General features: G+C 52.5%; 1 protein-coding gene across 1 annotated transcript in view; it reads left to right on the top strand.

Moving 5' to 3' along the window:
- The window catches only part of PRICKLE2 (prickle planar cell polarity protein 2), a 104,803-nt gene extending 84,673 nt beyond the window's left edge, over positions 1-20,130 (top strand). The window contains exons 4-9 of the mRNA XM_059823351.1: positions 856-969; positions 2,731-2,868; positions 3,234-3,437; positions 5,179-5,365; positions 7,678-8,541; positions 19,240-20,130. Coding sequence (XP_059679334.1) covers positions 856-969; positions 2,731-2,868; positions 3,234-3,437; positions 5,179-5,365; positions 7,678-8,541; positions 19,240-20,108 — 2,376 coding nt within the window. The 3' untranslated portion in view covers positions 20,109-20,130. The remainder of the gene's footprint in view (positions 1-855; positions 970-2,730; positions 2,869-3,233; positions 3,438-5,178; positions 5,366-7,677; positions 8,542-19,239) is intronic.
- Positions 20,131-23,126: the final 2,996 nt, after the last annotated feature.

Here is a 23,126-nt window from a genome sequence, read left to right as displayed (position 1 = left end):
TAGGCAGAAAGCTGTGTGCACTGGGAAAATGGTTTTCATCTCCAGCCGAGCGCAGATTTAAGGAAGCCATCCAGCCCCCCGCTCCTGCCCTAGCATCCGGAGGCATCCAGGGCTGCAGAGACTCCCGATCCCAGCCAAACAGCGAGAGCGTTCCCTTACCCTTTACCTTCTCAAGCTTCTTCCCAAGCCGCTGAACATCACCGTAGCCGTCTGGGAGCTGATCCTCGGCCAGGGAGTCCCATCCCGGTGCCTGGCCCAGCCCTTGAGTACACGTCCCAGGTGTGGCAGTCGGAGGAGAGGCGCTGGGGTTCGGGGCGTGCTTCCTCTCGGGCTGCCACTGGGCTCCTCCAGCGCCAGGCACGCCGTGCCCCACCGCGCTGCCTTTTTAATAGCTGATTTTAATTAGATGCTCTGAGACGAAAGAGAAAAACCAAGCCTTCCAACAGATTTTATCTGCTGTTTATTTCCACAAACTGCTGCAGAAAAAAGCCCGGAGAGTTTTGATGGAGGTGGAGGCTGAGATAGCCGGCAACACAGAGGCTGCCGGGGCGCAGCCTTTTTAACCTCCCCTGCCGAGGCAGGTGCCGACACATCCCCGCAGCCGGCGAGACATGCTAACGCTATGGAGGCTGACCGAGCAAACGGTAACGAGCTCTGCTGCCTCGCCGGGGCTGCCGCCCCTCTTTCTCGGCGGAGAAAAGGCAATAAAACTGAAGCCGTGCCTGACTGCGTTTCCCCACTCGAAATCATTGGGAAGACCCAGTGCCCGCTGGCTCGGGGGGTGGCTGCTGGTCGGGCACAGGGGCATGGGCTCGGCCGGGGAAACCCACTGCAGTCCCCTCTCTTGCTCCGTAGGTGCACCAGTACTACAGCTGCCTGCCCGAGGACAAGGTCCCCTACGTCAACAGCCCAGGAGAAAAATCTCGCATAAAGCAGCTCTTGCACCAGCTGCCGCCGCACGACAATGAGGTTAGTATCCAAAAAGTGTCCTGGGACATCCGTCAGGGCTGCGGGTGGGGAGGGGACGCACCTTCTGGGGATGCTCATGGGCAGCGTGGCTGGTCCTTTCTCAGGCCTTTCTGCTTCGCGGGGGGATTTTCTTGGAGTTTAGTCATGTTGCTATTTAAGTGCCATATTTGCTTCCGCTTTGATTGTGTTGGAGGTGGCGGGGAGTTGTTTGTTTCTAAAGTTAAAATTTTTAAAATCATCCTTCTTCAGTTCTCTGAAATAAAAGCACTGGCTCAGCCCTCAGAGGCCAAAGCCGCATTAAAAGTGGCTTGAAATGCTGTTGCAATCAGCTAGAGCCGGATCCAAAGTTGCAAAAGCCTTTTCCCAAGTGCTGCTTCCCACTCACCTTGGGAGTGGGAACGTGTGCGCTGAGGAGGGTTTTCACTCGGGCTGAGCCTGGGGAGCTGAGAGAGCCTGGCGAGCCAGAGATTGAGTCGAGACCAGTCAGAGCAAATAAACCTTCTTACGTCTCGCAAGAAAGATGTGAGGCAGCAAAAAGGGTCTGGTCTTTGACGTCCTGTTCTCGCCAGTGAGAACATTGGCTTCTGGTAGCCCGCAAAATTTCCCTGTGTAAACAAAAAAAATTATTTTCATGCTGCTTTCTGAAGAAGCTGCTCTGGAAAATACGTGCAGGTAACTTGTTTGATCTAGGTCAGATTTTAACGAGTTTGCCTGCGCATGGCTGCGTGCCATGGGCACAGCGCAGTGCTGCCGGCACTGGGGGAGTTCCAGGCACCGGGCAGGGGCTTCTTCCCGTGCACCCTCGGGCCCCAACCTGCCTGGTGCCTTCCCCAGCAGCTGCTGAAAACCCACAGCGTCCGACAGCTGAAGAACATAGGAATAAATACACACGAACGCTGCTACCGCAGCCCGTGCTGTTGCAAGCTGGAGGCACGAGCCTGCGTGTATTTTCTGCAAACTGGCAGATTTTGCATGTATTTCCCCCTCGTGCTCAGTTTCGCTCCTTTGAAAATTCAAGGTATGTTGGTTGCTCATGTGAATGATCCTGCTCAGCTCCATGAGCCTGCTCTCCAAAGTAACGGAGCCTGGATTGGGCACTGGTGCTACAGGTGGCCACCTTGGCTCTTCAGTCATGTTCTCCATTGACATGCAATCAGCCAAGAGCTAAGCCTGCAGGATGAAAATAACCAGGAAAACCTCAGAGTGTTATAAGCTTTGGGGAAATTGCATCGTTCATTGTTTGTATCCTTTTATTTTACTTATTTCCTTATTACCTTCCAATGCAGAGGTTTTGCATACATGCAGACTTGACCTTATGCTGGAAGAATAGTTGGAGCTCCCAAATAGCTGGAACTCCCTCCTTTACACAGAGAAAACTGGCTGCACTCTAGAAACGCCAGTAAAACATTTTGAAGCTGCTGTAAGACCTCTGCCATAGGGAGAAAGCAGGAAAACCATCAGTCTGACTGCTGGTCTGGGTGAGGCTCAGAGGACCCAACTTTTAAGACTTTCCTAGAAACCTAGCGCTTGGAGAGCAGCCTTTCTCCTGGTCTGTCTTTTCATCTCTACCTCTTAAAATTTTGTCTGAAGCCTGGGCTGACTGAAGCCCAGGCGGCGGTGTTTCTCCAGCCTCCCCTAAGCCGAGGACAGAGTCCGTTTGTGTAACCCCCTTGCAGAGGTTTGCAGAGCCCACGGGACTGCGGCTTGCTGTCCGGGGAGCCAGGGACACCCCTAACACTGAGCATCGCTTGTGGTTTTTAGGTCCGCTATTGCAATTCGTTGGATGAGGAGGAGAAGAGGGAGCTCAAACTCTTCAGCAACCAAAGGAAGAGGGAAAATTTAGGGAGAGGCAATGTCCGGCCGTTCCCCGTAACCATGACGGGAGCCATCTGCGAGCAGGTGGGTAGTGGCTGATGAACTGGCATGAGCGAGGCAGCTTTTTAATCACCAAAGTTAAGCGAAGCTCACAGGAGCAGCGCCTGCCCTGTGCCCCCCGCCAGCTACCAGCACTGGGGTCCGTCGGGGTGTGTGCCAAGAGCACCCTGCAATATTTGACATAGAGCAGTCATGTCAGCTCCTGGCCTAGTGCAGGGGGGAGGGTGTTGATATCCTGGCCATAAAATGGGGAAGAACAGAAATTAAGGGACACCAGAAAGGAGCTGTGAATTAGCACCTTCTTCTGCCGCGGTTGCAAAAGCAGCTGGCTGGCGATGGGTGGCTGTGGGCTCACTGGCCCACCGTTAAAACACCGGCTTTTCTGACAGTGCGGCGGCCAGATCAACGGAGGGGACATGGCCGTCTTCGCCTCGCGAGCGGGGCACGGCGTTTGCTGGCACCCTCCCTGCTTCATCTGCAGCGTCTGCAACGAGCTGCTGGTCGACCTGATCTACTTCTACCAAGATGGGAAGATCTACTGCGGCAGGCACCACGCTGAGTGCCTCAAGCCCCGCTGCGCCGCGTGCGACGAGGTAAGAGCCAGCTCGCCCCGGCTTCTGCGACGGATGCTGCCCGCGGGGATGGCACGAGAGGGTTCCCCTTGCCAACTGGAGGGTATTGCCCCTCCATCCCTCCTGACGGTGGTGGGTGTGGTAGCATAGGGAGGAGCATCTGCACGGAGGCATGCACACGAAATACAATGGTTTGGCTTTGCCGAGGGTTCATGCAAGCTTTTCCTGGGGTTTCAGGTGAGCATCTCAGGGATTTTTAGTTGCAATCTGCCTTGGGCTGTTCTGAGAGGGATCCTCATCTACCCACAGGGAGGGCTTTCCATGAGCCTTTCCAGTAACAGCACACCCCCCGTGCTGTGTGATTTTAGCCCAGCTGTGTGTGGTGGTCCTCCCTTCTCCTCTGTTCCCCCAGAAGAAGCCTCTGGTAGGATGAGTGCTGTGTTTCCTACAAGACTGTAGTGTTTGAGTACACGCCGAGCTGAAACAGGCTTTAAGAGAGGAGATTAATGGGCTATAGGAAGCTGAACAAATGGAATACAAAACAAATATAGAAAACCATACAGAGTCACATCTGAGCGTTTCTCAAGTGTCAATCTCTGTTTAAAAGGCTGGTGAAGGAAATTGTTCTGGCTTTTAAAGTTATGAAAAACATAGTGTGGAAAAACATATGTACTATAAAATACCACGTCCCATCTATGCAAGCGTATAATAGTAAATATCCAAGGCTGTATGCGCTTCAAGTATAAAGAACATTGACATATGTATCCAATTAAATTTGTAATGTTACCAGTAAAAAACCACTCCTAACCATTTGACTGGCCCTATTTCCTTGTGGCTTAGGCTGGGTAATTTTTTTTCGTGTACTCTTTATCCTTGCAAATTCTTGTACAAGACTTTCATTCAGCTCCTTCTTTGACACGCGCTTTTTCCCCTGAAACATCCGGCACTAATTGTGAGAAAGAGTAACTCAGGGGTAAGAGGAACTGCAGGGGAAAAGCTTTCGATACGACCTGTGTCGGGGCAGGAGCCAAGGAGCAAAACTGGGCCGCCGCTTGCTCCCCTGGCTTGGCTTTGGGAGCGGAGATTGTGTGGGGATGGGAAGCAGAGACAGCAAGAAAGCATCTGCTGAGAACATTTTAGATGGCTGCTTCACCAGCCCACCCTTAACAGCCCTCCATGCCTCAGTTTCCCCATTGGTATAGTGACAGCGATCATCTTTATAAGCACAGGGGCTGGGATAGAGACGATGGTGAGGAGCCAGGTAGCTCCATCTTCTCTCCCCTCCAGAGAGCTGCCACTTCTCCTTGTGCTTTTGCTCGTCCTTTGTACTCAGGTCCCTGTTTCAGAGATGGGTAAATGTGTTTTAGTAAGTGGCTGCTCTCTTCTTCAGCAGTCCACCAGATCGATAGGTTGTATATAAGCATGTTTATTACCCCGATCGACCCCTCCTGCTGATGGATGTGCTTACGAGCATGTTACTGCGAGCTCTGCCTTAATGCTCTGTAGTCTGTGCACTGACACATCCTGAGGTATTTGCATTTTAATGGATTTCCTTAAGAAGTGATGGGTGCCCCTGCCACAAGCCAAACCATGGGAGTTTCCTGTGCAGGACTGGGTGGGGGGATTAGCTGTAAAACTTGGAGGTTGTAGGAGCAAAGGGGCACAGCTGCCATGCATGGGCAGGAGACACGAAGGTTGGTGCCCGCATCCCAGGTCCCCTTTCTGACCAACTCTGCTCCGCATTTGTGTTTCCCCCCCCCAGATCATTTTTGCTGATGAATGCACTGAGGCCGAAGGGCGGCACTGGCACATGAAGCACTTCTGCTGCTTTGAATGCGAGACGGTGCTGGGCGGGCAGAGGTACATCATGAAGGATGGCAGACCCTACTGCTGCAGCTGCTTCGAGTCCCTCTACGCCGAGTACTGCGACACCTGCGCCCAGCACATCGGTACGTGCCACCGACCCTCAGCCCCGGGGCAAGTGTCGTGTGGGAGGGCAGCAGGGCAAACCTCTGCTTGGAAGGTCGTTTCTGGCAACAAGAGCTATTGCATTAAGTCTTTGACAATGACTTGGGGCTGCGGGCAGGACTGCCTGCGGCTCGGGTCTGCCCCAGCCCTGCGGCATCCAAAGAGGCTCGTGCCCCTCTCGCCAAGGAGCTAGCACAGTAATTTGTTTGGTTAAAGCACTGCTTATCCCTTTTTGTGGTCAGAGAGGGGAGGACTATCAGAGAGCAACCTCAGGAGCTGTTGCAACTAGTGAAAGCTTTCTCTGGCCTAATATAATGCACATTTTTTTTCCTTTAAATCTAATTTTCCTGTAAACAGCATGGCTCTTCAACTCTCAGATTTTTCCCCACCAAGCTTGCCAAAGGATCGCATGAGTTAATGAGCTACTGACAGGAAAGATGCTTGTTCATTAGGCATCATTATTGTTTCTGTTTGCCTTTTTCAATCAACCCGCAGATAGATGTTCTCAGACAGAAAGAAACAACGCATTAGAGTTTCTACGTTTCTAGAACAGTGATTTAAAATATACTTTATTCTGGGGGCTAGCTCTCCCCCCAGCACTTGGGGGCTGGTAAGCTGGGTGGGCTGGGAAGCCACCTCGCTGCCGTCCCCAATCCTGTTTGCCACTTGGCTGAGCATTTGCACGCGCTCACGGCCGGGTGGGCAGCCCTTTCTTTGTCCATGGAGGTGAGCTCACGTGTTCAAATGTTTCATAGGCTGCAGGGAAAGAAAAAAAACAACCACTCTTGTGCCACGGCCAGATGGCACGGGGAGGGAAAAACTCAGGGCTTCAGCAAAGCACTTGGAGGACGTGTTTGCTGTGACCTGCAGCATATCCTTCCCGAAAGCTCAGCTGCGGAGCGGTGAAGAAGCAGCTGTTAACGCTTCTTGCATGCTCCCTTCTCTCGTGCTTCCCCCCATCTGCTGTCCTCCCCTCTGTCCATACATCCGGAGCCTGCCGACTGTCAGGTTTTGGGGGCAAAATGCCTGTTTTGGTGCATATCTGCACATTTCTAGCAAAGGAGGGACTGCAGCCATTTTGCTGTAAGTTGGTCATAGCAGTCACTGAGCGCTGTGCCTAAGAGCCGCATAAATCAGAGGTAAGTGTGTGCTTAAGACTTGCAAGGCTTGGGTTGGGTAGCCAAAGCTCGGGGTAAGGAGGCTGTGCTCTTCCTCTGCGAGATGGCTTCGGGGCATTGGAAAAGGAGCTGATAAAATCCCACCCACCGTCTTGTCTCTCTTTTGTCCACAAGCGTAGCACTCCGGTCTATATAAAAGCATTTTGCTCATTATAAGGGGAGAAAAAAAACCAATTACGCTAAAGCAAATTTAGCTTGGAATAAAATGGACCATTAACGTACTGTTCATTTGTAAATTATCCGGCAGCATTCGGCCCCCCCAGCGACACGGCTGCAGTGGGTGTGCAAGCACGTGCTGTGCACATGTGTGGTGCAGCACCCCGCCGTGCCGGCCAGCCCGCACCATGCGCAGCAGTTTCTCGGGTAACGGGGGCTTTTGCCATGAACGGCAGCTTAAAGAAGTGAATAAACGTTATAATTGAAACCTCAGGAGATTTGCTCATGGCTCTGACCAAGAGCGATGTGCGTGCAGCGGGCATGTGCTCCTTGGGGTTTTGCTGGAGGGGGACAGACCCTCTGCATCAATTCCGTTACTTAACCCAAGGGGGGCTGGTGCGGGCAACCTGAGAAATTTGGCTGGATGCAAGGCAAGGGTTTTCGCTCACATCCCTGGGTCCAGCTCTTTTCACTTCCTTTTGGAGAAGGGGCCGCAGTAGCCAAAATAAAGTTAGGATGGGGCCGCGGTAGCAGCGAGGGACAGGGATGTCATCTGCTTTGTTACCTACTTAACCAAGGCAGCACAAATTCCTCATTATGGTTGAGTTGGAGGCTTTTTGGTTTTTTAAATAGGCAGCATATTATTGCTTTGACTTCAAGGACTTTATGGAGGACTTCTTGCATTCCTTCACTTTATGATGGGAAATATCCCCATTTAATATGAAATAGCTTGAGGCTCGGTTCTGCTGCCGTTCCCAACATTGAGTAACTCCCAAGCAAAGGCCTGCAGCCTGCAGGGAATTAGAAATGGGCTTAACTTCACGCGTCGGAGAAACCCTGCTGAAGGGCTTTCGAGAGCGAGCCTGGGTGTGTGTCGCTCGTAGGGGACGCGCCTGTTAAGTGCAGTGCAAAGCGATGTACTTGGGCTAACTCTGACGCCATGCGTCTTCCCCCTCAAGGTATCGACCAGGGCCAGATGACGTACGACGGCCAGCACTGGCACGCCACCGAGACCTGCTTCTGCTGCGCGCAGTGCAAGAAATCCCTGCTGGGACGCCCCTTCCTGCCCAAGCAGGGGCAGATCTTCTGCTCCAGGGCCTGCAGCGTCGGCGATGACCCCAACGGCTCCGACTCCTCCGACTCAGCTTTCCAGAGCGCGCGAGCCAAGGAGTCCCGCCGCAGCGCCAAGATCGGCAAGAACAAGGGGAAAGGCGAGGAGGGGGCGCGCAGCCCATGCAACCAGCTGCAGGTCACCTCCAACCGCCTCTCCACCGACGTGGACCCCCTGTCCCTGCAGATGGATTTGCTGAGCCTGGCCAGCCAGACGCCGAGCCTCAACAGGGAGCACTTGTGGAGGAGCCGGGACGAGCTCTATCACTACGGGAGCAAAATGGAGCAAAGTCAGTCCCAAAGCCCTTTGCAGCTTCTCAGCCAGTGCAACATAAGGACCTCCTATAACCCCGGCCAGGTCCCGGGCTCGCAGCCGGATTTATGGGCAAAACATTTCAGCAACCCAAAGCGGAGCTCCTCGCTGGCGATGAAGAGCCATGGCGGCAGCTTCATCCAGGACTGCAGAGAGGACTACTACTCAGGGAGGCTTCGCTCACAGGAGAGCTACAGCGACATGTCCAACCAGAGCTTCCCCGAGACCAGAGGAAGTCTCAAAGTCCCCAAGTACGAAGAGGAAGAGGAAGGGGGGATGCCGACGCCACAGTGCCGCACCCGGCACCCCATCAATGCCCTCAAGTTCCCAGAGGACCTGACGCCCACCGAGCAGACTCCCCGCGGCTCCATGGAGTCCCTCGCGCTCTCCAACGCAACAGGTACGTCACCCCTGCTCCTGTCACCCTGCGGCCACCCTGGGACCTACTCCATGTGATGGGTTCCCTTCTGCTCCGGGTCAGTGCCGTGGCGGGTGTCGTCTCATTGCGGAGGTGACCAGCAGCTTGGGGACCGCCGCTCGGTGCCACGGGCTTGCCTGCCTGGCCCCGGTGTGCCTGGCAGCCCCCTCTCACCCTGCTTGCTTGTTTACCAAATGCAGGGCTTCATAGATGGCTGGCCTTTTCGTGTAGCTCAAAACAAATGTTTTCAAGCTCTTTAATCCTCCCTTGTGTGAAGAGGGGGGAAAATCAAGGCCAGCTGCTAACGCAGAGGCAGATTCCAGCCTTTAGCGCTTGAAGGACTGCTGTCAGCTGCCCTCGGGGGCTAAAAATATCTTTAAATGCTTTGAAATAGGCCCAGTTAACCCCTTTTGCATGTTATGCAGTCCTCGAGCACGTGACTAGTTGAAAGAAAGTCTTCCCCTTCTATGCAAGGCTCTTTTTCTCCTCTTCCCCAATCCTCTGGTAGAAACTGCAGGGAAAAGCCAGGCGAGATGCTTGTCCTGTCAGGCTGAGCCCGTTTCTCGTGAGCACATCCCAGGGTAATATTTCTCAGCCCTCTCACCCCGAATGTGTTTGGGTTTCATTTTGCGGCTGTGGGGATGGGTGTGCGTGCGCGGACGTGTCCGCGGCAGGGCTCTGGTCTGCAGCCCGGCGCTGGGGAGGCTCAGCCCCCTGCACACGCCATCCTTCTGCAGCCTGCTGTAGTTTGCGTTATCGGACGGCTGTGCTCGTCTGGCACAGCTATCACTTGCTTCCGAGTCCCTCAGCGGAAAAGTTCTCGGAAAAGAAAATACTGAGCCTGTTTTGCTCGCCAGAGATACTGCCTTGCTTTTTCTTTGCTGCTCCCCTGGCTTTTCTCTGTTCCAGCCAAGCATTGCTTGGATTTGGGCAGGTCCTGTGCCTGCCTCCTGCAAAATGGAGTCCGTCTGTCTTGCTGTCACCAGCAGCGAGCAGCCTGCGAGCTGTTTGGTACCCTGTCCCGAGGGCCTCCCGCGGGATGCTGGCACTGGGTGGTGGGGATGCGCCGGCGAGCATCGCCGGGCCCCCGGAGAGCTGAGCACCGCCGAAGCCGAGCTCTGTGCCTCTGCCCCGCCTGGACAGACAGGTTTGCTCTGCTACACCCGTGCCTCCTCGCCCCGCTCCTGGGTTTCAGCATGTTTGTTTAGGGAAGTTGCCAGCCTTGTGCCAAGGCGTGAAATGATCTCTGTGTTCAGCCAGGATCTCCCTAGCCAGTGAGTGGTAAAGCAGGGAGGGAGAGGAGAAGCTAACGAGCTGGAGAGGGTTTTGCTCAAACAGCCTCAGATATACATGGAGGAAAAGTAGATGTGAAATGGCAAGGGACTTGGGAATTGCTCTTCGAAACAAGGCTCTCTAAAGCAAAGCCCTGCGTTTCCAAAGCCGCTCGTGTTCCTGAAAACTTGTATTGTGTAAAACCCCGTCAGTACAAAGAGTCTTGAGCAACATCGAGTTCAGATGAGCAATCCCTGAATACTGAAGCGGTTGTCGCATGCTTTGGAGCTGAAGTGTAACAAGTTATCGGGGATACAGGTCAAGAGATGAGAAACGTGGCAAGGCCTTCGTATTAGGGTGAAAATCATTCTGTCTTTCATTTTAGAAACCCCTATATAAAATGCTGGGAGGGAGCTCTTCCCAAGGCATCCATTCTCCGTACTTAGCCAAAGTATGAGTTTCCTTACAGGCAGTGCCTCCCTTAATGACTTGCTTCTTTCCTGCTTTCTGGAGCAGATGCTCAGCATGATGGGGCTTGCAACGAATTTAAGCAGTTCCTCTGCAGAGTGAGGTGATAACATTTTTATTAATGTGTAAGATCCTAATAATTTTCCTTGCTCTGGGACCTGGCTCAGCTCGAGCTGGGGGCCATGCAGCAGTAACAGGCAGCTCCCCCAGGGCCGTGTGTGCAATTACGGAGGACACAATTACCATCCCATTTAATCGTCAGCGTTCTGAGGACAGGGAGATTCAGTGACCTGGCTGAGGTCTGCGGGAGAGCGGGTTTTTGGCCGGGGGCTGTCAGGGCGCAGCGCCCCATTGCCTGGCTTTCCTCATCCCCACGCTCATCACCCCTGCAAAGCTCCCCCCAGCACAGCCCGAGGGTCTGGCTCGCCCCGTGCCCTCGGCCCCACACAGCCCTGCTCTGCTTTGCAAGAAACTCCCAGGCATCCAGATACAAGGTCCCTTTGAGCTACTGATGCTGCACAGTTGCTCCACCTTATAAAGTGAAAGAATTAACGCCACATCCATCTAACATTTTATGGCATCGCTGAAAACATTCTTTTTTTATAGGGAGCTGAAGGGCAAACAGTCCCTGACCTGCAGAGCACACGTTAAAAGCTGGTTCCTCCCTGGCAGCAGATTTTGCTGTGATGTTTCTATTACGACTTAAGTACTAATTAGCCAGAGACGTCAGTAAACGCAGATGATACATAGGGTGTGCAGCAGTAGTCCCTGTCCTCTGGCCAGAAGGCTGCCTCCTGTGAACAGGTGTTGTCCCTATAACATTGGTAATGCGTTCATTGCCGGACCTGGGGTCACCCATTGGGTGGGTCAAGATCTATGTGACCCCAAGTCTCTTGCAAGACCCCAGGTTTTCACCTTACCAACCGGGCTCTATTTAAACCCTTCAAAGCCAATTCCCCATGGGTTGGTTAAGAGGTGTTACACTGTGTTGATCTTGGGCGCTCGCCCTTAAAGTGTTCAACTGCGCCTCGTCATTGCACCATTGGCAGCAGCGCACCCGCAGACGCCGGAGTGGCAGAGGTAGCAGTGATCCTCCTTGTGCCTTGTTTCGGGGTTTGAATTAGGTGGGGGCGTCTCTGCCGTCGTCTGGTTTGTGCTTGTGTACTTGCCATAGATGCTGATGTGTTTTAACCACATGCACTGGCAAAGGGCAGAGTTTCCTGCTGGTGGAGGGCAGCTCTTCTTTCCTCCCGCATATCTGTTTGAAAATCCCTTCTCTGCCATCAACCAAAGGCTATGACAGACTCTGATCCACTATGTCTTCTTCTTGAAGGCTGGGTCCTCCTCCTGCCCAACATGTCCATTAGATGGAGAGGCAAAGAGCAAAAAGTATTTCCCAGCGCATTTTCCAAGAGAGAGCTCATTTTCCTGGATTTTATGTTATCTTTTAAATTTTATTTCCTTTGGCTGCTTTTGCTTTTTTTTTTTTAATGGCATTAGCAACAATACAAAACAGTGGATCCTGTAGCAATGTTTACCCTATAACGCCCTTCATTAAGCAATCAGGACGATGCTAAGATGGAATTTGTCCACGAAGCTTTTCTCCTGAGGAGGAGTCTGATCCTACCACAGGCTAATCACTTCCCAGAAGATACTCGGTCCATCACAGCCCTGCTCCCAGTGCTTGTGCTCTGCCTTGCCCTGCTTGTGCTTGCGTTGCCCTGTAAAAAGGTTTTGCAGGCGCTGTGTGTGCCTAGCAGCTGAATTAGAAATCAAGAGCCGATCTCTGCTGATTCCGAGCAGTCATTTCCACAAAATGCCAGCTGGTCAAATAGCCCACTTAAGAAAATACCTGTGGGCTAAATGGTATTCTCTGGGAACAGTCTTTGTGTGCAGCTTGCAGAGAGCAGGAGTGCTTTGGAGGTAGAAGTCACGTTGAATGGTGACATTGTCGTATGCAAAAGGTGAAATAGATTTTAAGTATTCCTTGAGAAAATGAGTTTGGGTGAGGGTAACAGCCTCATCTGTCACAGGCATAAATCCAGGGAAAAAAGATGTTAAACTGGTGCCATTACAGGGTGGAATGTGATTTCACATGTATGGCACACGTTTCTCCTGTCATCTGTGTTGTGAGATGCCCAAAGGCCCCAAATAGCTTGTTTTTCCAGGACTAGACAACAACTGTAATACACCCAGAAAGCAGAGAGGAAAAACGTATGAATATGCACGTGGGTCAGCGCTGATCCCTGCGTGTCTGAGTTGCAGAGTGACCTGACGGCATCGTCTGTCTCCAGTCCCCTCTTCTTCCTCTGCCCGAGGAGGGGCTGAAAGCTGCAGGGGAAAAGGAAAAAGCCCTGTTTCTCAGGGCCAGGGTATATTTTCCATGAAGCGTTCAATGGCCCAGCCTCTCGTGCACCGAGGGCTTGGGAGCAGCTCCTGAGCACCCTTGGGGACAGCAGTGAGGGGCTGAGGGTGAGCAGGGTCCCGGGGCTGGTCCCCATCTCCATGTGCTCAGTGGCACAGCATCCCACGGGTGCTTCTCACCCGCCTTGGCTGGAGCTGGCGGCTGCCCCGGGCACTTCAGCCAAGTTACGCAAGCCAGAAAATGACACATTGGCTGTTCTTGACTTTTTCTAAAAGGAGGCTCCTAGCTCTCCAGCACGCTCCTACCATCGTCTGTCCCCCAAACACGGGCAGTGTAGAACTGTTTCTGAGTCGGAAGATGGGATCCCTGGGGGGATTTCTTGCAAGTTTGAGACCCAGGTATAATATTCCCCAGTCCAAGCCAGTTCATTTCAAAACCCAAGATGTGAAGATAGAGGTTTTCCTTCCCAAAGGGCCAGTGCTGAAACATTATAAAATTGCCAGGAACGTTTCTTCTGCCCCTCGCCCGCCTTCTGCCGCTCAGCAGTGGGAGGTTTGGCATGCTTATCGTGGGGGCCAGCCGTGTGCATGCCTTCGCCCCTCCGGTGTCACACATGGATGTGCCAAAGCACATGAGGTAATGACCAAACCAGAGGGAGAACCAAAATGGACTTCTGGAAGGAGATGTTGTCGGGGGAAGCAATAGCACATCATCCCTGACCCGGCGTGTTGGCCGTCCTGCCTTGTCTGGGGAGGGCATGGGAGCTGGTGGTGCCCATGAGGGGGGTTACGGGAACATCTCCAGGTTAAAAATCCAACTCCTTTTCCAGGCAGCACCCAGGTAGGGACTTCTTTCAGTGAGCCGGACAGAGGGAGTGATCAGGTAGGAAATACACCCTGACACCCTTGGGATGGCGTGCGGGGGCACACCGTGGGAGGCTGTTGGCACCACGACCTGCTTGGCGAGCGCTCTGCTTTCCCCTGAATTGTTTACTTTCCACGATTTCCAGTTACATAAGGGTTCTGCTTTATTTCTGCACAGCCCGAGGTCGCTCAGAAGTGAGAGGAGGCTGAGCTATAAACAAAGCCCTGGGCAGGCTCTTTCTCCTTAAGTTCCTTTTTAGTTCTTGGGGTTGAACTTGAAATAAACCCTGTTTCAGGGGTGGTGAGGATGTGCCTGCGTGGTGCTATGGGAGAAAGAAGGCTCTGGCATGGGGGGCTGGACATGAGAGATGGTGCACTGTCCCCTCCTGTGCCTCTATAACTGCACTTAAACACTGGCTTTCTGGGCTGGGCGCAGAGTTCTGGTGCAGGCAGGCACCTATATGGGGCTCAGGTGGTGAGGTCTGCGATGCACAGGTATATGTGTACACTATGATAAATGTAAAGGCAAGAAGCGAGCGTCAGCATAGCCCTGTTTGTTTGCAATACCCTAAGTCAGGGCGTTTTGCATTCCCCCGCCGGGGTGAAGCAGACGATGCTCTCTCTGCAGTGGGATGCAGGCTGCGGCGGGGCCTCGCCCCGTGTTAGCCCAGCTTGGCGGGGAGTTGAATTTGTTGGGGCCTGGGAGCTGCATCCCCTCACAGGGGACTTCATTCCCAGCCTCACAGCCAGCGTACGTGCTCTCTGCGGCCCCTCTGCTGTCATTTGCCAAGTGGTTTAATAATTCATAATTAATGTAACTTGCAGCCCTAGTTTAGCAAAGCGCACAGTGAGATTTAAGCACCTCTAAGTGCTTTGTTGTGGCAAGGTTGTAGAGGTGATGCTCATGAGGCATATCTTCGTGCTATCACTTTGCTTATTTGATTGTTATTTCCCCTGGCAATGTTTTATGGGATAAACATGGTTCTTAACAGGGGTGGGGAAGGACTTCAGAGGGGATCGTACAGCATGTTCTTAGCAAACCTAAATGTTAACCAGAAACCTGCTTTGTGTTCCCGGCGCCGTAGCCAGCTCGAGTTCTATATTGAACGCCCGCAGACAAGCTACAGCTTTCACTTGTGTTCATCCGAAAGGCGTGCGTTTCCATGGCTCCAGGGTGAAATATTGAGCCTGGCAGCCCCACGCAGCGGAGAACGGCAGCAAAATAACCTGCTGTGTCCACGTGCGCCGCAGTGCTGGCTCCAATCTGGCCACGGGACGGCCGCCGGCCGACGCACCATGCTGGCGGCAGCAGGTGCCATCTCTCCTCTTCCAGTGCAAGAGCCTCTGAGGCAGCCACCGACAGATGCGCTCGGTGCCTCTTGGAGCATCATTTTGCAGAAGGAAAGTCTCGTGGGGTCCGCATGTCATCCCTGAGTTTGCACCCTTGGAAAGGGCTTGGTGACGTGGTAACAATCATCTTGCGCCGTGGGCCAGAGCAGGGCTCCCGCTCCCCTGGACGGTCTCGGGAAACAGATTCTCAGGTTTCCTTGTTAGAAAAAAATCACCGCTGCATGGTGGGGTCTCCCCTTGCGTGCTCTTTCTTCCAGGTTAGGGCTCACTCGAGTTATTAACTGTGTTCCCAGATGAAACACTTCATTAAGAGGGCGCTGCAGTGGCTGTAAATAAATACTGGTAATTCAAGAAGATCGGGCCTCAGTGCACTGGTCTAGCTCTGAAATGGCAAATGACCACAGGAGAGGAGGGGTGGTGCCACCTTCGCCCCGTCCCGGAGACCCGGAGCCACCCTGCCTGTGCCCAGGCACCCGCTGCCTTCGGGTGCCAGGGGAACCCTCCGGTGCCGGAGCCTCCCCCGGCCATCTTCTGCTGTGATTGCACAGGAATCGTTTTCTTCTTCTCCAAGCTGAAATTTTCCTCGTAGGAGTTCAGCAGACCTGGAGAATAATGCATTCCCTTCCTCTTTGCAAGTGCTTTTTTCCATGTTTGAAGGCTGTTATTATATCCCCTTCAGCCTTCTCTTCTCTAGACTAAACAACCCCTGCTCTTTCAAACTTTATTCCTAGGTCATGTTTTCTAGATGAATTTTTTTAGACAAATGGTTGTTACTGTCCTCTGAACTCGCTGCGGTCAGGCTGGAGCGCTCCTGGCCTCCTCCTGCTACGCCTTGCCAAGGCTGTGCGGCTCTGCAGAGAGGGGCAGGATCATTTTGCAAGCTTTGAAAGACTAATCTGGGCCTAACCCCCACTCATGATGCGTTACACCTTGCGTTGGTGTAAATGTGAAGTTAAGCCTGGAGGTACCTTTGTGTTTTGTGTTGGTTAGAAGTCGCATCCTTGATCTGGTACCTGCTCTGGGTACCGTAAGAGCCATGCGGAGCTCTCGGTGTCTGCAGGGATGCTGTAAAAGCACAGCTTTGCTCCTGAGGAAGTGGAAGAAATCCTTCACTGCCACCGTGAGCAGATAAAAAAATGCTTCCCTGGCCCCCAGCCGCACTGCTTGGTGGGTCATTTGCTAGTATGGCTCCCAAGAAAAGGCTTTTTTTTTTTGCAGCCTGCCAAATCTGCCTGGGAAGATGCGTTTGGCCCTCAGCAAGGAGCGTTTCCCACTCTGTCGTATGGAGAAATGAATCTGTTGGGTCTTGGGGTGGCTTTGCTGCAGTCTCCCAAGCACAGGTTCCATTGCACCCTGAGCTCCACGTGCTGGCGATGGTGATGTACGTGCTCCATGCTGGATTCCTTTTACAGTCGACGTTTTCCCAGTGATTCAAGATCTTAAAATGTGTGTGCTTAATTATAATCAGGCTGGCTGAACGAACAGCCAGAAACACCCCCTGGACCTAATAATCTCTGATTAAACCTTGCACTCCGAGCATGAGCCGTAGTGTATCGCAGGCTCCTCGTCTGAAATTGCTTCCCTCTGTGCTGGCCAGCGCTTTGAAGGAAAAAAGACAAAAGCACTCATGGTGTCTGCTGGAGGTGTGTGCAAGGGGCTGGAGACCCCCATCCTGCATAAGCTAAACCTGTGAATCGCTGGCTCTGCCTTTCCAGGAGCCTGACCCCCCCGCTTATCGCAGCTTGCTTTACTCCCGGCAAAAAGAAACGCAGGTTTCACCGCAGGTCATCCTGCTCGGCCACTGCAGCCGTGTGCAACGCTCCTGCCGGTGATGTGGAGGATGCAGATATGTCTCGCTTAATTTGAAAATACTGTTCTGCTCTTTCCATCTCTCAGGAGCCTCTCCCCAGATGCTTGTTTTTATTCTTGCTGGGCGCAGGACCGGAGGAAAGAGATGACCGTGGCAGAGGGAGCCAAGCCCCATGGGTGCCATCCGATGCGGCTGGCTGTGCACCAGGGGCAAAGCACCAGCTCGCCCCATGCCCCTGCGAGGCAGGACGAGGTCAGCCCCTTTCAAACGATGCTGCCAAAATTCATCTGCTGACACCGCAGAAGCATCCCATGGCATCTGGAGCTGTATTCCTGCACAGCGCTGCCGTTGCTCGTTCTTAGTGCAGAGCTGCGCCGGTTCTCTTAATGAAGGGTTGCATAAATGTCACCGAGGGCTCATTTTCTTTGGCATCAACTATTGTCTGACAGATCCGATTAAGGCCATGTTCGGCTGTCAGCAGCCGTGATTCACATTTGGATCAGCTGCGCCGGCAATCCCACTGTTATTCTGGCCTTTCAGGAGGTCTTTGTGCACGTTACCGAGTTGCTTTTCCCTCCCGGGGGGCTGCTGGGCGCAGGAGTGACACGGGGAGCAGTGCCTGATGTGACAAACAGCATCATTGGGATCAAAGGCAGAAGATTGTGGCTCCATCAGGGAGGTGGTGTGTGCCGGGAATTACTCGCTCCCATGACGGGAGCGGGGAGCCTGGGTGGGCAGGTCCTCGGAGGGGACGGGGGGCCCGGGCGGGACTGTTCCCAAAGGGTGGTCAGCAGGCTTGGGTTAGCTCGCTCGAGATCAGCGTGGCTTAGGAAAAAAAGGAGTGAAGCTGGCTTGAAAAGTGCGTCCTTTTTGAAACAAAATATGGCTTTAACTTTTTTTTAACCCAGCCTCTCCCTTTTCCTGCGGCGTTCAGGGATTGCCTTCGCTTTACCTTCCTCTGTAATCGTAAACTGCAGAAACATCCCCATTAACAGCAGAAAAGCAAACGAGCAGGGAGAAATGGCTGCGGCGGCTCGGACTCGGGGAGCAAAGCCAAATCATGCGAGACCCAGCGGCAGCTCATGCTCAAGCGCTAAAGCTTTCCCTGGTGCCACTGAGGGGAGGATTTGGAAAACCTTGCCCGTCTTTGCAGGATCTGTTGATCTTTTTAAGGCTGAGTCCAAAGAAACCCCGAAGCGGCTCGTGAGCGGGGTTAGTGACAGCAGCCCTTGTTCTTGTTCAGGTTTGGCAGGCTGAGCTCTCGATGAAATGTAAGCAGCTTTTGTTAAGGGGAAAAGAAGTTTATTCTTGAATTGTGGGTTGGGTTGTTGGTTTTTTTAATTAATTTACAAAGTCGTAAATTCTCAGTGATTGCATAAGGGCTGTGCGTCATGTTGAAAATCCTGCTGATGGTGCACAGTGCTCTGCGTTTGGTCTGCACAGGGAGGTTGTCAGAGAGGGATGGGGAGAAGAGGGCCAAAGCAAACACTCTGCGTTTCATTTGGGATGAAATGGATTTCCTTTGAAATAGCTTGCGAAACACATTGTCCTGAGCTTGCAATGCAGGCGCTGACTGCTGCCAGTTGTCAAGCCAAAATGGACATAGTCAGAAAATAGTCAGGAAACACCCAGAAAACAGGCCAAGGACTAGGGCAACGTGGGGTGCGTTGAGTTTCTTATTGATGGGCAGGTGCTGAGCAGACACCCCACTTCTCTGCTGGTGGGTGAAGGCTTTCTGGGCTGGAGGAGAGCACCTTGCAGGAGCTCTGGGCTGGAGGAGAGCACCTTGCAGGAGCTCAGGGCTGACTGGCACATGGGAGAGACCCAGTGGGCCACCTTCCCGAGCAGGGCAGCCCATCAAGCTGGGGCTGATATTCCTGCTTCCTGCCCATTTGCAGCTCCCTGGATATCTGCAGGGATAGCCTGACCCTCTCGCCGTCCTGCTGAATATGGGGAGCTCCAGCAGACCCTGTGGGGCTCGGGTGTTTCCTCGCCTCCTGGGGAACCTGACACGGCCAAGGCTGCACCTTTGGTCCCTCCGCGGGTGTCATTCGGGGGGCCTGTGTGGTGCAGCATGGTGACAAGCCTGAATTAGTCAGTGGCCCTGTTTTTGGCTGCCCCTGACATTGTTCAGTCCTTCAAAAGATGTCGTCATTGCACAAGCTGTGGGTGCCGGATCATGGCACCCTAGTTATCTCAGGAGGCCTGAGGTTACCTCTGATGCATAATTTCTCACTGGCATTGCTAGTTATTCCTATCAAGTCGCAGACAGCGTAAACATATGGGGAAGGAAGTCGTGAAAAGCACCTTGGAGTCCAACTCAAAACACCTTCAATTGGTGTGATTTCCCCAAAGGAGGAACTGCCTGCTCTTTAAAAAAAAAAAACAAAACATCCACTTGAAGGGCTCTTCAGGACAGCATCTAAACCACCGAGTTATTCTTTAAAGCAAAAGTCTCAGGCCAAACCCAGCCTTCTCCCTGCATCTCTGCTGATAGAAAATTCTCCTTCTTAACTCTCTTTTTTTCCTTCCTTTCGCCTTTCCCTGCAAAGGCCTCTCTGCAGAGGGTGGAGCCAAGCGCCAGGAGCATCTCTCCAGGTTCTCGATGCCTGACCTGAGCAAAGACTCGGGCATGAACGTCTCAGAGAAGATGAGCAACATGGGGACCCTGAACTCCTCCATGCAATTTCGAAGCGCTGAGTCTGTCCGCAGCCTGCTGTCGGTGCAGCAGTACCAGGACATGGAGCCGAACCTGCACGACCTCGCCAGCCCCCTTGGGTACCGAGAGCGGCCGTCGCACGGACGGATGCACCAGAGCTTCGACTATGGTAGCGGGGTGCCCGGGGGCAAGCTGGGGGCGCAGGAGGGCTCGAGGCATGCCCCCATGAGCGAGCGCACGCGCCGGCGAACTAACCTCCGGGATGATGACCGGCATTACCGCCCGCACCGGCCCCGGCGGTCTCGACGTTCCCGGTCGGATAACGCCCTGCACCTGGCCAGCGAGCAGTGCTGCCGGCTGAAGGAGAGACCCTCGCTGCGAGCCAGGGAAGACTACGACCAGTTCATGCACCAGAGGAGCTGCAGAGAGACGGTGGAGCAGGGTCCCCGCAGGGACGTCTACGGCCACTGTCCCCGGACGGTGTCAGATCTGGCCTTGCAGAACCACTTGGGCGAGAGATGGGGGCCCTACTTCGCCGAATACGACTGGTGCTCGACCTGCTCCTCCTCTTCGGAGTCTGACAACGAGGGCTATTTCCTCGGCGAGCCGATTCCCCAACCCGCCCGCCTGCGGTACGTGACCAGTGAGGAGCTCCTGCACAAGTACGGCTCGTACAGCATGCCCAAGTCTTCCACGCTGGGTGGCAGGGGACAGTTGCACAGCCGGAAAAGACAGAAGAGCAAAAACTGTATCATATCCTAATGGCATCCATGCCGGGCACCTTGGGAGAATGTAAATTAACTCACAAACTTGCACTGTTTTAGATCATGTAAGCGCTTTTGTTTGTTGTAACAAAAAAGAAGAGTAGGGATTTGTAAGAAGGTTGTAGACTGGCTTCTATAAATAGTCATAATCCTGGGCACGGTGAATATATTTTGCACATCTTACTTTGGAGAAAAAAAAAAAAAAGTTCACTTTAGCCTGTAATATTTACCCAGTAGTTTTTCCTCTTTCTCCCAAATACTGCCACCTTTTGAGTTCTGTTTGTCCGTACGTTTTGGTTACCACTGTTGACTTTCAGCATCAGTTTGCCGGTAGCTTTTGCTTTCCACCACGTTTTTGTTTTCCATTAGCCATGTTGGTAGGTAATTTGTCTCTCGGACAGTGTGGGAGCCTAAGTTATTTCCATGATTGTTGTAAATGCAATGTAAATGAGAGTTTGGAGAAAATATTTTTGTATTTTGTAATATCAGAGGAATTTCTATATCTTAGGAGTCACTGGGAAAATGCATGCACATTCAGAATTGTTTTCAGCCAGAGCTAACCAAACAGTACTTTGGACCCCCCCCCCTTTTCCATTTCATCATAAATTTAAGTCTACCAGTGAGAGTTTGAGTTGTCATTTGTTTTGAGGTTGTTTTTTTTTTTAACCCTTTTTTCTGTTTGTTTGATTTGATCCTGGTAAATAAAGAGAACATTTTCTGATTCGTTAAATCTTGAAGAGGCCTCAGTGGCATTTTGAAGTCTGCTCACACCTGTGATTTTCAGGTACACTCCATCAGTCAGATACAGGAATCCTGACAGCTGCAAAAGGGACTTTTTTTTTTTTTTTTGGATCATTAAATAGGAAAGAACAGAACTACCAAATGTCTGCAACGTTGTAAATGACCAAAGCCGGAGAAGGAATTTTACACCTCTGTAGAGAACGCTGAAGTTACTAAACGTTGAACTATTATTTGGAGTAAATAAAAGTGTAAATGGTGCAATTGTGTGATGTCAGCATGACGTTGTTTTGAATATAGACTTGTCTTATGGTGCTCTAGTCTCCTGGGTTATGTTAACTGCTGTTCATTACCGAGTGGAAGTCTCAATATTGCCTACTGCCTAACACGTAAGAGAACGACTGCAAACTGCTCTCCCGGGCCTGATCCTGCCCTGGCGAGACGCCCTCGCCCCTCCGAAGCCACGTGTGGCCGGGGGGCTCATCCCCCGGGTGGGCTCAGCCCCTGCCTGCGGAGCGAGGACAGCCCCGCGCAGCCTCGCCGTGGCAGAGTGTTCTATAAATAGGGCTCAGCTGTATTGTATTATGGTGGATGTGAGTTTGTTCTCTGTATGCTTTAAACCATTGGGGTACTGCCATCGCGGCGCGTCCCGGCGGCCGAGGCGGATGCGCCGGAGCTTTGCAAGCCAATGCCGGGTTGTCCCTGTGCTTCCTGGGAAGGAGCAGGTTTGCAAAAGGGGCTCTTGGCACCCCAAGGTGCAGGTTAGCGCCTGAGGGTGTTAAGAAAGCTGGGCTTTGAGCCGCAGGAGGGCTGAGAGGCTTAACCGGCTGCATCGCCCTCGCCCCACGCGCTGCCGGCATCTCGGCACGACCCTGCACCTCTGCCAAGCCGGCCCCTGCCCTGCACCCCGGGGAGGAGGGTCCCGCTGCAGGGCTGGCGCCGGCACCCCTGGGCGAGCGTGGGGACACCCCGTTGCCTACTCAAAGCAGCAGATGCAGAAAAATCTTGAAGATGGATGTCTCCATACCACAGACTATTGCTAGGAATTTTTTTGTTGTTTGTAAAGGACAATGTGATAATTATTATTCCTTTAAAAAGAAAAACAAAAAAAAAAAGAAATGACACTTAAGTATATTTAAAAAAAAATAATGTTTTTTCCAGTTGGAATAAATGGAAGTATTCATCCAAAGGGCAGAGTCTCGTGTGTATGTTTTTGCTCTTAAGGACTGTTGGTTAATTGTGAGTAGAAAACTGGATTTTCATTTAGCTGGTCTTGCAATGAAAGCACAAAGAACCAGCCCAGCCCCATCCCTGACATGGTCTCGGTGGGAAGAGAACGCCGACGGAGGAGCATCTCCTGCACACCACGTGCCTTCCCCGGGGCTGGTGACCTGGACGCATTTTTTGGTGTTAAGAAAGCCAAGTCTTCACCTGGTGTAAGCCAGCGCATCTCAGCCAAAACCCCTCACGGGCCTCTGGCTTACGCTGGGGGAGACTTCAACTGGTAATTTACAAATAACAGCCTTTTTCTTAGAAAGATCACAGATCTTTCCATGTTTTCCAAAACAGACCTGGTAAGTTGGGTAGGGGTATTGCTTTCAGCGACAAGTATGACACTAACTACAGGTTATTATATAATTGGCACTTAATATGTACAATTTAATTCCTTGTCAGTGATTAAAAGCACAATGAATGCTGTCTGTCAGCCCCAGTATGACTGAGCTGCGTTTCGCAAGGCAAGAGTCTGAATTGCTCAGCAAAGAACTTTTCCCCCTTTAACTGCTTGCTGCCTCTCCCCAGGGGTAATGTAACAAGCTTTAAAGACTCCTTGCAGCAGAATTGCTACGCCTTCTCCCATGCAATTTTGTACCCAGAGCCCAGTATCCCTGTGCATGGGACGCTGTCGCTGCTGGAAGCGGCTCTTCAAAACCCAGTTCTCACCAGAGAGCATCTCTGCGTCCCCGCAGAGCACTGATGTGCGACCCAGTTTTAATGCAACGCTGGAATCGGAGCAGACAGGCAACAACCCGGGGAGAGGAGAGTATCTCAGGCGATGCTCCCCTCTGCTGGGCCCTTCGCCAGCACTACGGAAAGGCCTTGGGTCACATTCTGTAAGAAAGATGGTGCTGGCAAAATAAGGAGTCAATACGAATTTCAGCAATAAAAGTGCAAATGCAGCTTCCAGACCTTTTTTATTTTTCATATGGGCTCCAGAAGTCCCCTACGCTTTGAGATACTTTTGGTTTAAAAAAAAAAGAATGCCTTTTTTTTTTCTCTT

This window comes from Gavia stellata, chromosome 12, assembly GCF_030936135.1.
Source record: "Gavia stellata isolate bGavSte3 chromosome 12, bGavSte3.hap2, whole genome shotgun sequence".
NCBI classification, from domain to species: Eukaryota; Metazoa; Chordata; class Aves; order Gaviiformes; family Gaviidae; genus Gavia; species Gavia stellata.
This window is presented reverse-complemented; position numbering and strand designations above follow the sequence as displayed.